General features: G+C 36.2%; 1 protein-coding gene across 2 annotated transcripts; it reads left to right on the top strand.

The window, feature by feature from the left end:
- Window positions 1-1,217: 1,217 nt before the first annotated feature.
- Window positions 1,218-10,490, top strand: HMGN5 (high mobility group nucleosome binding domain 5). Of its 2 annotated transcripts, XM_066356409.1 has the most exons (6): window positions 1,218-1,363; window positions 3,087-3,116; window positions 3,694-3,723; window positions 3,999-4,052; window positions 7,580-7,717; window positions 9,073-10,490. In XM_066356409.1, the coding sequence occupies exons 1-6, from the start codon at window positions 1,349-1,351 to the stop codon at window positions 9,991-9,993; spliced, it is 1,188 nt and encodes a 395-aa protein (XP_066212506.1). In that variant the 5' UTR covers window positions 1,218-1,348; the 3' UTR covers window positions 9,994-10,490. The 2 variants fall into 2 exon arrangements, with proteins under 2 accessions (XP_066212506.1, XP_066212507.1); XM_066356410.1 differs by lacking the exon at window positions 3,999-4,052.
- The last annotated feature ends 612 nt before the right edge of the window (window positions 10,491-11,102 follow it).

The following is an 11,102-nucleotide window of genomic DNA, read 5'->3' as shown; positions in this document are numbered from 1 at the left end:
CTCAGGAAATAACATTGGAAAGCAGATAGAAACCTCTTTTAGAGTACAGAGTCACTTAAAATGGCTAGGGCTAGGGCGAGATTAAGGAAGCACTCTCTTTAGGTACAAAATAAAAGGTTGCGCCTCAAAACTCAGTAATGAAGATAAATATTTAATACACTTTATTTAATATTTTATGTATTAAAATGTAAATATTTATCACATTTAAAAGATGTAAATTGTTAAAGTTCTTCATGAACAAAAACATCAAATTTTTACATAATGACAGGATCCTACCCTGCTGTTACACGTCTCACCTGAATCGACCGACTTGCATCTCCCAAGCTTTGGGCACATTCTAAAGTTTTGCGCCAGAGATGAGTGCCTTAACCACCTTTTCCTAATCCAGGTTTGAGTCCTAAACACTTTAGATGTGGGCTCCCCCCCGCCCCGCTCCCTTTAGATTCAAAATCCATTGTATGAGTATTTTTCCTCTGGATAGATTTCTGTTATTACAAACCTCACGCGGGGTCCCGTTGAATTCTTGGTGTGACTACCACCAAGTGGGATAACAGTATTTATCTGAGGTCCCTACGTTTAGGCACCTCCTGCTTTTCCACCTCCCAGTTTTCCGGCTACTCTCTACTTGAGGTGACAAGCCATTTTGGCACCTTCTTTGTGTTAGGGACATAATTCTCCTTTGGAAGAAAGTACCTACAACCAGAGAAACAGCTTCACTCTTTTCTACTTTCTCAGTGAGCGCTGCCATCTCAGTTCGTCTCCATCCTCCTGCAAAGGTAGATGGAAAGACCGGAGCCTCCATTCAACCAGGTCTCCAAAGCACTCCCTGCCTTTCCCTGCCCCTGGAAGAAGTAAAAGTGGAGGTTTAGGAGACTTGGAGAAAGCAACTGCAGTGACTTTCGCCTGTCATTACAATATAAAAGGGAAAAAAAATAAGCCAGATAACTCTGGCTTTCCCTCTGGTTTAAAATTGAGCAGTCCGCATTTCCTAAATCCGCGTGCTCCTCTCCCCGACCAGCGTTCAGAGGTGGCAGAGTACAAGGGCTCCCGGCAAGTCCATGGACCACGCCTTATGGGCTGGCCACCTCCCCTTATTGGCCTGACAATCTGTCACTCCAAGCTGGCTAGCACTCCAGCTAACCATTCACGTAGTTCGGTTACGTCTTGGTGTGTTTAATGTTGCCAATAACAAGAGATTTTTTTGGGAGGAGGGGGGAGAGGGGAGGCGAGTACAGGTCGCGCTGCAGTTAGTTCATTGAAAACTCAGTTGCTCTCGGACCAGTCGAGCGGAGACTGCTTTCCGCTTCTGTCTCCTGACTATTAAAATCCCCTGTAGAGAGCCGAAACAATGCCCAAAAGAAAGGTAAGTGAAATGGAAAGATATAGGGGAGATTAACTAATGAAATACATATTTCCTAATCGGCAGAGATTTTTTTAAAAGCAATTTGGCTTCTAGTTCGATTTTGTGATGTAGTGAATGAAAGGGGAGGGAGCGGCAAAGAAAAGTCGCTGGAAGGTTTAGGATCGTATCGCATGCAACTAGTAGTTCACTTTTGACTTGTTTTGTTTAAGGGAAAGACTCGCTTAAGAGGTGTCTCCATGCTGAATTACAAACAGCCATAGCGCTGTGCTGTCGCTTCCTACCCCACCCCCGTTCCTCCGCTTACCCTATTGGAGAACACTTCTCCCAACCCCACTTCCAGGCACCGGCTTCCTCCTCAGCCTCCGGCTTTTCTCAGGGAACCGTCCCATTTGGGAGTCCGAAAGCCTAGGCTCTCTCCCATATTTGTCTTTGTTCTTCCCGTTTTCTTTTTCCTTTTTTCCCTTTCCCTCCTCCACTTCTTGTCATGCCAGATGGCTTTGCAATGGTAATTGTGTGCCATTAGGCGGCGCAGACTTCAGACTGTCTTAGAGAAGGGAGAGATTCACCGCTCTAATTAACAACTTCAAGGCTGAGAGAGCTAGGGCTCTCCCGAGTTCTGTTTGAAGGTAGAAAGATAAGAGAATGGCATCAGTTAACTGTTGTTGATGTTGGGATAGCATAGGTGTGTTCACTTTAGACGTGCAGAATTGATCTGAGCTACTCAAGGGCTAAAGGTCTCCTGAAAACCCTTACTTCAAAATTCGTGGCTACTATCCTGGACAGGAAATAAATTCACGCTTGGTGTTTATTTGCTTGTTTGTTTGGGAGGAGGTCCCTTAGAAGGGAAATCGAACGCGGTTTCATGTTGGTTAAAATTGTAAAACACTGTGCGAATGTAAGGCGCTATGATTGTTTTGATATTATTCTTATTTATACGTCCGCATTCCCTATTTCTATAGCATAGGAATAAGATCGAAATTCCCGGGGCTCTTAGACTGTGGTATGAATTGTGCAATAGCTTGATGATTCCCAGGCTAGGGCACTGCTCAGACACGGAAAGCAATGGTTTCTAATCACCATCCCCCTTTCCGAGATTCCCGCCGCTGCGTTTTTCTAGGCTTGTGCAATGGGTCTTGCTATTTTACTGAGCTGACAGCAACCTTGTAGCAGGTAGTGGCGGGAAGTTTTAAAAATGCGGCTGGCTCCTCAGAATAACGCATTGACGTTGTAACAAAGAGGCCCCCCCTTCCAAAGCATTGTGGGGGTTGTAGTTCTTTTGTGCAGAACTTGGAGGGGAGAATAGCCCACAGTCGTCAGAGAGGTTCAAATAAGTACAATTGCATCTCGAACATAAGGCAAAACAGGGAAATTGCATGAAGCCCCGCCCCCACATTTTTTTGGCTTTAACAGTGGCTACAGCAGGTGGATATTAAAATTTTAAAGATTTGTTTTTTAGGAGGTTCAATGTACACAAAAGGATGAAATTGATTATCATTTGTGTAAAATTATGTCTTGTGAACGCATTTGCATCTTGGTGCACGTTTGCACATTTGTAGACAATATGTAGCATGTTTCTAGAAAAAATAACACTCAGCAACTTGAGCGCGAATCCAGGAAAAAGTCATAAACTATTATATTGCAACTGTAATCCACAGGCAATATTTTCTCACCTATATGTTTATATCGATTACCTTATTTCTGTATGCTTTTCTCTTCTGTATAGGCTGCAGGTCAAGGTGATTCAAGTCAGGAGGTGAGTTTCTTTAGTATTAGAATATTTTAGTATTAGAATCAATTTTTTGTTAGTCCAAAAAATCCACTTGTTTTTATAATTTAAGGCTCATGAGCAGCTGAAAAACAGATGCTAGTTAGTATATTTTACCACGTGAGTGCCAATATGATATATCGGTGAGCTCTCTCAAAAATATAGTGGGTATTGAAAATTCCAAACTTCTTGGAATTTAGGACCTTATTATACTTAAGATAAGGTGGGAACTTCTCCCTTTTAAGCAAAAGAATTGCTTTGTTAGTTTACAAAAAGGTTGTATTGTCACGTCTAAATATGCTCCTTGTTACTAGCTATTCTGTTCAGTTAGCCTAGCAATTGACGTTTAATTTGGGATTTTTTCTCTTTAGCTGTTTAAAGAGTCTAGAAGACTGAGAAATCAAAACTTATATTTCTACTATGGCACTTTATAATAAATATAATAATTGCTTTTGTAATGACAATACTTATGTAGTGTTACACTAAATATTTTTACTGCAATATAAATAATTCTAGTTTTATGTGTCCATAATTCTCTTAACTGATAATTGTTTTTCACTCACAGCCAAAGAGAAGATCAGCCAGGCTCTCTGCTGTAAGTAGTCTTTTTAAAAAGCTGCCCATATATTGTAAAATATAATTTTAAAATTCAGGTAATCCTGGACAATACTATGTTTAACACAAGATTTATTTTTAACATTTTAAGGGGAAAAAAATCTCACACCAAGGTATTTCTTTTACTTATGGTTCATTTTCAACTATACCCATTAATTTTAATTAAGAGGTTTAATTTTGTTAGTAATCTTTCTATATATATTTCTGATTTCTTCCTTTTTTTCCCCCCTATGACTTGGTTGTTTTTTTATGCAGATGCCTGTGCCTGTTATACCAGAATTGAAACCCAAAAGAGCATCAACTGCAAGGGTAAATAGTCAACATGCAATGTTGAGAGACAATTGCTTTTCTTCAGAAATACTTTTTTTCTATTCAGTTAGTAATATATTACATTGTACTATATGTAATGCATATAATCCCTTTGAATAAGGAATATCTGTTCACATTCTGTAGTTTTTCACTGTGTTTTGGCACTATCGATAGGAAGAGACAAAACAAAATTTTAGTTGGATAGACCCGTCAAATTTACATGCCTGTGATATCATATAAAAAAGTTTACATGTCTGTGACACAAAACCCATATTCCTAGAAAAACAAAAGGTGTAAACTATAGTAACCAGAATAATGCTTTTTAATAATTGTAGTAGGTAACATTTGATAATACATTCCAGTTTGCAAAGTGTTTCCACATTATTTTTAAATGGGCACAATTGATCTAATCTAGGCTCCTATGCTCTGATGTTATGCCTAAAGACATTGAAAATAGAAATAGCTTTAATATTAAGTTCACTTTTCCTCCTTTTATTTATATTTATTATGTGTAAATGTATGAATATAATTAAATTGTATTTATTTTTTAACTGCTTTATTAAAGTATGATTGATGTTTTAAGGCAGGGGTCGGGAACCTCTGGCTCGCGAGCCAGATGTGGCTCTTTTGATGGCTGCACCTGGCTCGCAGACATATTTAGTAAAAAAAATAAATAACGTTAAAAATATAAAACATTCTCATGTATTCTCATATAAATGATTGTATCCATTCATTTCCTACCACTCATGTTCATGGTTGCGGGTGGTTGGAGTCAATCACATCTGTCCTCCAGGACAACACCAAATTTTTATTGGATAATGAGTAATGTACACGGGTCGTTGTATGGCTCTCACGGAATTACATTTTAAAATATGTGGTGATTATGGCTCTCTCAGCCAAAAAAGTTCCCAACCCCTCTTTTAAGAATTGGTTGAATTCTTAAAATTATAAATATTTATAGCTATAAGAATATTAGAGTCATGTAATCCTATTGTTTTTTGGTTAAATAAAATATAGTCATGTTTGTAAAGTTCTTTGAAATTCTTGATTAAAATATATTGCTAAAATTAAGGCAAGCAAAGTTTTAGTAATAATAGTAAGTGACAACAGAAGAAAAAGTTTCTTTTATTTTTTCTATATTACACATGTCAAGGTAACTATTATATAAAATTAAGTACTCAATTTACAGGTTATGAAAATAGTAAGCACTTTATTTCCTTTAAAAATAGAAGATACTGGCCCTGGCCAGTTGGCTCAGCGGTAGAGCGTCGGCCTGGCGTGTGGGGGACCCGGGTTCGATTCCCGGCCAGGGTACATAGGAGAGGCGCCCATTTGCTTCTCCACCCCCCGTCCTTCCTCTCTGTCTCTCTCTTCCCCTCCCGCAGCCAAGGCTCCATTGGAGCAGAGATGGCCCCGGCGCTGGGGATGGCTCCTTGGCCTCTGCCCCAGGCGCTGGAGTGGCTCTGGTCGCGGCAGAGCGACGCCCCGGAAGGGCAGAGCATCGCATCATCCCCTGGTGGGCAGAGCGTTGCCCCTGGTGGGCGTGCCGGGTGGATCCTGGTCGGGCGCATGCGGGAGTCTGTCTGACTGTCTCTCCCCGTTTCCAGCTTCGGAAAAATGCAAAAAAAAAAAAATAGAAGATACTGGCCCTGGCCAGTTTGCTCAGTGGTAGAGCATCGGCATGGCATGCAGGAGTCCGGGTTCGATTCCTGGCCAGGGCACACAGGAGAGGCACTCATCTGCTTCTCCACCCCTCCCCCTCTCCTTCCTCTCTGTCTCTCTCTTCCCCTCCTGCAGCCAAGGATCCATTGGAGCAAAGTTGGCTTGGACCCTGAGGATGGCTCCATGGCCTCTGCCTCAGGTGCTAGAATGGCTCTGGTTGCAACAGAGCAACACTCCAGATGGGCGGAGCATCGCCCCCTGGTGGATATGCCGGGTGGATCCTGGTCGAGTGCATGCAGGAGTCTGTCTGACTGCCTCCCTGTTTCCAACTTCAGAAAAATACAAAAAAAAAAAAATAGAAGATACTTGTCCATGTCTCTGAGTCTCATTTTTATGTCCCATTTATGTATGGAATCATATAGTTCTTAGTTTTTTTCTGTTTTACTTATTTCACTCTGTATAATGTTATCAAGGTCCATCCATGTTATTGTAAAGGATCTGATTTCATCATTTCTTATGGCTGAGTAGTATTCCATAGTATATATGTACCAAAGCTTTTTAATCCACTAGTCCACTGACGGACACTTGGAATGGTAACGGGAGGGGGTGGCACAAAGAAAACCGGATAGAAGGTGATAGAAGACAATTTGACTTTGGGTGAGGGGTATGCAACATAATCAAATGTCAAAATAATCTGGAAATGTTTTCTCTGAACATATGTACTCTGATTTATCAATGTCACCCCATTAAAATTAATATAAAAATAGAAGATACTGGTAAACTAAAATAATATATAATCATGGACTTAAAAATTATCTATTCTCTTTGGCTCTTAGTTTCTATGTTGAAAGTTTAAAAATCTATATCACGTTTTACAGTTTCTAAAGAAATTTCACATATATTTTATCATTTGCTCCTTATAATATCCCTATGATGTAGGTGGCATTACTTTCTTTTACATATAAATGAATAAACTCAGACATTTATGGTTTTGCTCAATATCACATAAAGTAAATAGTAGATCCAGAATTCGAACACAGATTTTCTGACCTCTTAAGCCAGTGCTCTCTCTATTTCATTCTGAAACTTGTAAACACAAAGATTGAATCACCTATGTCACCAAGTAATCTTTTTCAAATATATCTAAATTGATAATCTCACTAGCATTTCTTTTAATTATTACCAATGAAGGATTTGTAATCAACAAAAACCTGTTGCTAATTATTAGACATGACAGAGATAAACTGGCTTCTCAAGTCAAAGAGAGTTAATTTATCAAAGTCTAATATAATGGTGGCAGTTAGCCCTGAGTGGCCACTGTTCAGCATTCTAACTTGTTGCTTCTCATCTAAAAGAAAATTTATTTGATTTCTATCAGAATAAAATTATTCATTTTTAATATATATGAAGAGATTTATTTAGTTTTTAATTTTTTTCAATTATAGCTGACATCCAGTATTATATTAGTTTCATATTTACAGCATAGTAGGCAGACATTCATATAATTTATAAAGTGATTCTTCCTATCTGGCACCAGACATATTTATTATAATACTATTGACTATATTTTCTATGCTGCACTTTACATTCACATTAAGAGAGTGTAACTGCTGTTTTGTACTTCTTAATCCCTTCACTTTTTTCAGCCAATCCCTCAACCTTCTCTTTTAATAACACATGTTTACAATAAAACTGTATGAATCTAGTGATAATTGTGTTGCTGTAAAGTTTACATGTGTATGTAAAAGATGGGTATTTTAATGCTTTTTCATAAATTATTACCACAGCTGGTAAAATTATTTGGTCCATTCAATCAATATACCAATTAAATTGTATATTTATTTTTATTATATGTTGCTGGACAGAAAATGAAAAAAGATGATGTGATGGAAAGAAACGCACATACAAGTACTCAAGCAATAGCTGAAAGCAAGCAAGAAGAAGTTGTTAAACAAGAATGCAGCAGTGAAAATCCTGAAAATGGAGAAGCCAAAATTCTAGAGGTATCGTACAATATTAACAGATTTGTCTATTTGAAAGTTTAACAATAAGTATAACTGAAAGAAATCTTTATTTGCCTTGCAGTTTTAAAGTTGAGACACATTAAATTGAGTAGTGATCCATAATGTCTTAGTTCATTAGGCTGCTATAGGAAAATAATAAACTGAGTGCTTTATAAACAACAGAAATTTATTTCTCAGAGTCCAGAGGCTAGGAAATTCAAGATCAAGGATACAGCATTTTTGATGTCTGGTGAGGACCTGCTTCCTTATTTATAGACAGTAGTCTATGTTCAGACATGATGGAAGGAGTCAGAGAGCTCTCTAGGGACACTTAAAGACATGAATTACATTCATGAAGGCTGTACTCTCATAATTTAATCACCTCCCATAACACTTACCTCCAAATACTATCACATGGGCAATTGGGTTTCATCATATGAGTTTTCAAGGATACAAACATTCGATATATAACATATACTTTAATAGTATCTAAGAGGAAAATGAAGAAAATAAATTTAAATATGCGATTTACAGGTATAGCTAATGGGAGAAATGGCTTAGCATTACTATTAACAGAACAAAATGGAATTGATCACAGTTTAGTAATATAATGACTCTTAAATACTGGCTAATTCTCTATTCCTTTTGTCAGCACATGGGTTATTTGTAAATCCTTTTCGCAGATTATGATGCTTTGCCTCACTGAAAATTGCAAAACAAGTTGTTCTGTAAATGTTTCTAATAGGTCTTCCTATGCATGTTTAATACATAAAAAATTTAAGTATTATAATAAAATCCTGAAAATGGGATAAAGTGCCAAATATACAAACCAAGCCTGTACATATACAAAAACTCTTTTTGCAGTGATCCTATGATATATAGTAAAAAACTTTTCAAGTAACTTTTTACAAAAAAAACTAAATTTCACCATTATAGAAACAAAACATTATTTCCTCAAACAACATATTTTTGTTTATGTGTATGCTACTCATTGAGAATTACTGATATGGAGTATGTCGTTTTTCTGTATTTATTGTCCTTGTTCATATTTGTAGTGAAAATTATTAATATGTTTCCCCAAGTTATTGTGCCAAATGTCCATTTGTAAATGTTTATATAAAGATATTTTAATTAATTTTATTTCTTGGAATACTTTTTTGGTGATGTGATATTTAGAAGGTCTTTCCACAGGAAAATTAATGTTTTGGAAATGAAGTGTTATCATTTTTATTATGTATAATATATATGTATTATATATTTAGAGAAAAGGTCTAAATTTTTAGAGAAAACAATTCTAAATTTATAAATACAACCATGTTGTGTGTTTGTTTGTTTGTTTTTGTGTATACATATAGGCACCAGCTCCTGAAAAAGAAGTTGAGGAAATAAAAGAAGAAAAAATTGAAGATGTTGAAGAGAGATTAGAAAAGAAAGAAACAGTGGCATCCGAAGAAAAGAAAAGTGAAAAATATCAGGAAGGAGATAAAGAAGATCAAAACAAGGAAGAAGGAAAAGGACAAGATGAAAAAGAAGACAGAAATGAAAATGGGAAAAAAGATGGTAAAGAAGATGAAGATGGAAAAGAGAAAGAAGATGAAAAAGTAGAAGACCAGAAAGAGAAAGGAGATGAAAAACAGGGTGAAGATGAAAAAGGGAAAGGAGATGACAAAGAGGAAGAAGATGAAAAAGAGAAAGGAGATGAAAAAGAGGGTGAAGATGGAAAGGGGGAAACAGAAGGTTGCAAAGAATCTGAAGATAAAAACGATGAAGGAGAAGATGACAATCAAGGAGAGGATAATAATGATGGAGATGAAAAAGACGATGGAGATAAAAAAGATGATGAAGATGCAAAAGAGGATGAAAATGAAGAAGATGATGAAGAAGCAGAAGAAGATGAAGATGAAAAAGATGATGAAGATGCAGAAGAGGATGAAGATGAAAAAGATGAAGATGCAGAAGAGGATGAAGATGATATAGATGATGAAGATGCAAAAGAGGATGAAAATGAAGAAGATGATGAAGCAGAAGAGGATGAAGATGAAAAAGATGATGAAGATGCAGAAGAGGATGAAGATGAAAAAGATGAAGATGAAATATATTATGAAGGTGGAAATGAGGAGAAAGATGGAGAAGAAGAAGAAAACAAGGAGGAAGATAGAGAAGAAGAAAATGGAAAAGGAGATGGGAAAAATGGAAAAGTTGGCAAGGAAAATGAAAACAAGGCGGAAGTCGAAAAGGAAGATGGAGAAAAAGAAGAGTCTCAGAATATTGTTTAAAGCTGCCCTGTGTAGTTGCATAATTTGGTGATGTGTGCCTCCATGTTGTAATGTTTATAGAGATAAATATTTTTATCAAATATTTTATAAACACTGTTTTTCTTTAGCGTTAACTGAATTTCAGAATATCTTCATACTGATCATTAGCCACAAATTTGTCAATGTGAAACCTTTATAAGTTTTGTGATTATAGTAGTGGACTATATGGGGAGAAAACACTTTCAACTTTGTCAGTAAATTTCCTTTTGTGTAAGTTATGTGCTAAATCTTTGAATTTCGATTTTACTCTTGTATATGATAATTTCATAAAGTGGAGAGATCTCAAAAGAAAAAGTGATGTGTGGTTCTCTAAGTTGCTTTTATAAAGAAGGTGAAGTATTTTCATGTAATGCTAAGGAGTTAGAATTATCTTTTCCAAATGTGACTTTAGTATTACTCTGGGAAGAAATAAAAATGTAATTTCATTTTTAAAACAAATGAAACTGTTTATTTCAGAAGGGCAGTTCTGATTGTATGTGTATCCACAAATTTTTCCTAGATTTATCTTAATAAACGTTCTCTTCAAAGTTATTGTGGTCTGTTATGTATCCAAAAATATAGTTAATGAAATATTATAATGCTTGATTTTTTTCTGTTGCAATGTTCATGAAATAATTTAATATTTTTGGACTAAGATAAAATTAACAACATAAAATTCATTCTTTTACTCATTTCAAAAAGTAAAATTCAGTGGTTTTTAGCATTTTTACAATGTTGTACAACCATCACCACTAGTTTTAGACAACTCCAACCTACTTGTCCCTAGCCACCACTAATTTATTCTCTGTCTCTATGGATTTGCCTATTCCAGATAATTTACATAAATAGAATACATGCCATTTTATATATGGCTTAATAATAATTTTCAAAAGTTGTCTCTCAGTTGGTGGGGTCACTTTTCACATTCTTAACTGTGTCCTTTGATGTCCAGAAGTTTTTTTTTTTCAACTAAGTCCATTTTATTTACTTTTTCTTATGTTGCTTGTGCTTTGGGTGGCATATCAAAGAATCTGGTACCAATCCCTAGGGCACAAAGATGCTCACCCATATAAAGAATGTTTTTTATAGTT

This window comes from Saccopteryx leptura, chromosome X (genome assembly GCF_036850995.1).
Source record: "Saccopteryx leptura isolate mSacLep1 chromosome X, mSacLep1_pri_phased_curated, whole genome shotgun sequence".
NCBI classification, from domain to species: domain Eukaryota; kingdom Metazoa; phylum Chordata; class Mammalia; order Chiroptera; family Emballonuridae; genus Saccopteryx; species Saccopteryx leptura.
This window is presented reverse-complemented; position numbering and strand designations above follow the sequence as displayed.

Coding starts and splice junctions, on each gene's coding strand:
- HMGN5 (XM_066356409.1), top strand. Junction 4,053..7,579: donor AAAGAGCATCAACTGCAAGG/GTAAATAGTCAA, acceptor GTTGCTGGACAG/AAAATGAAAAAAGATGATGT. Junction 7,718..9,072: donor GAGAAGCCAAAATTCTAGAG/GTATCGTACAAT, acceptor GTATACATATAG/GCACCAGCTCCTGAAAAAGA.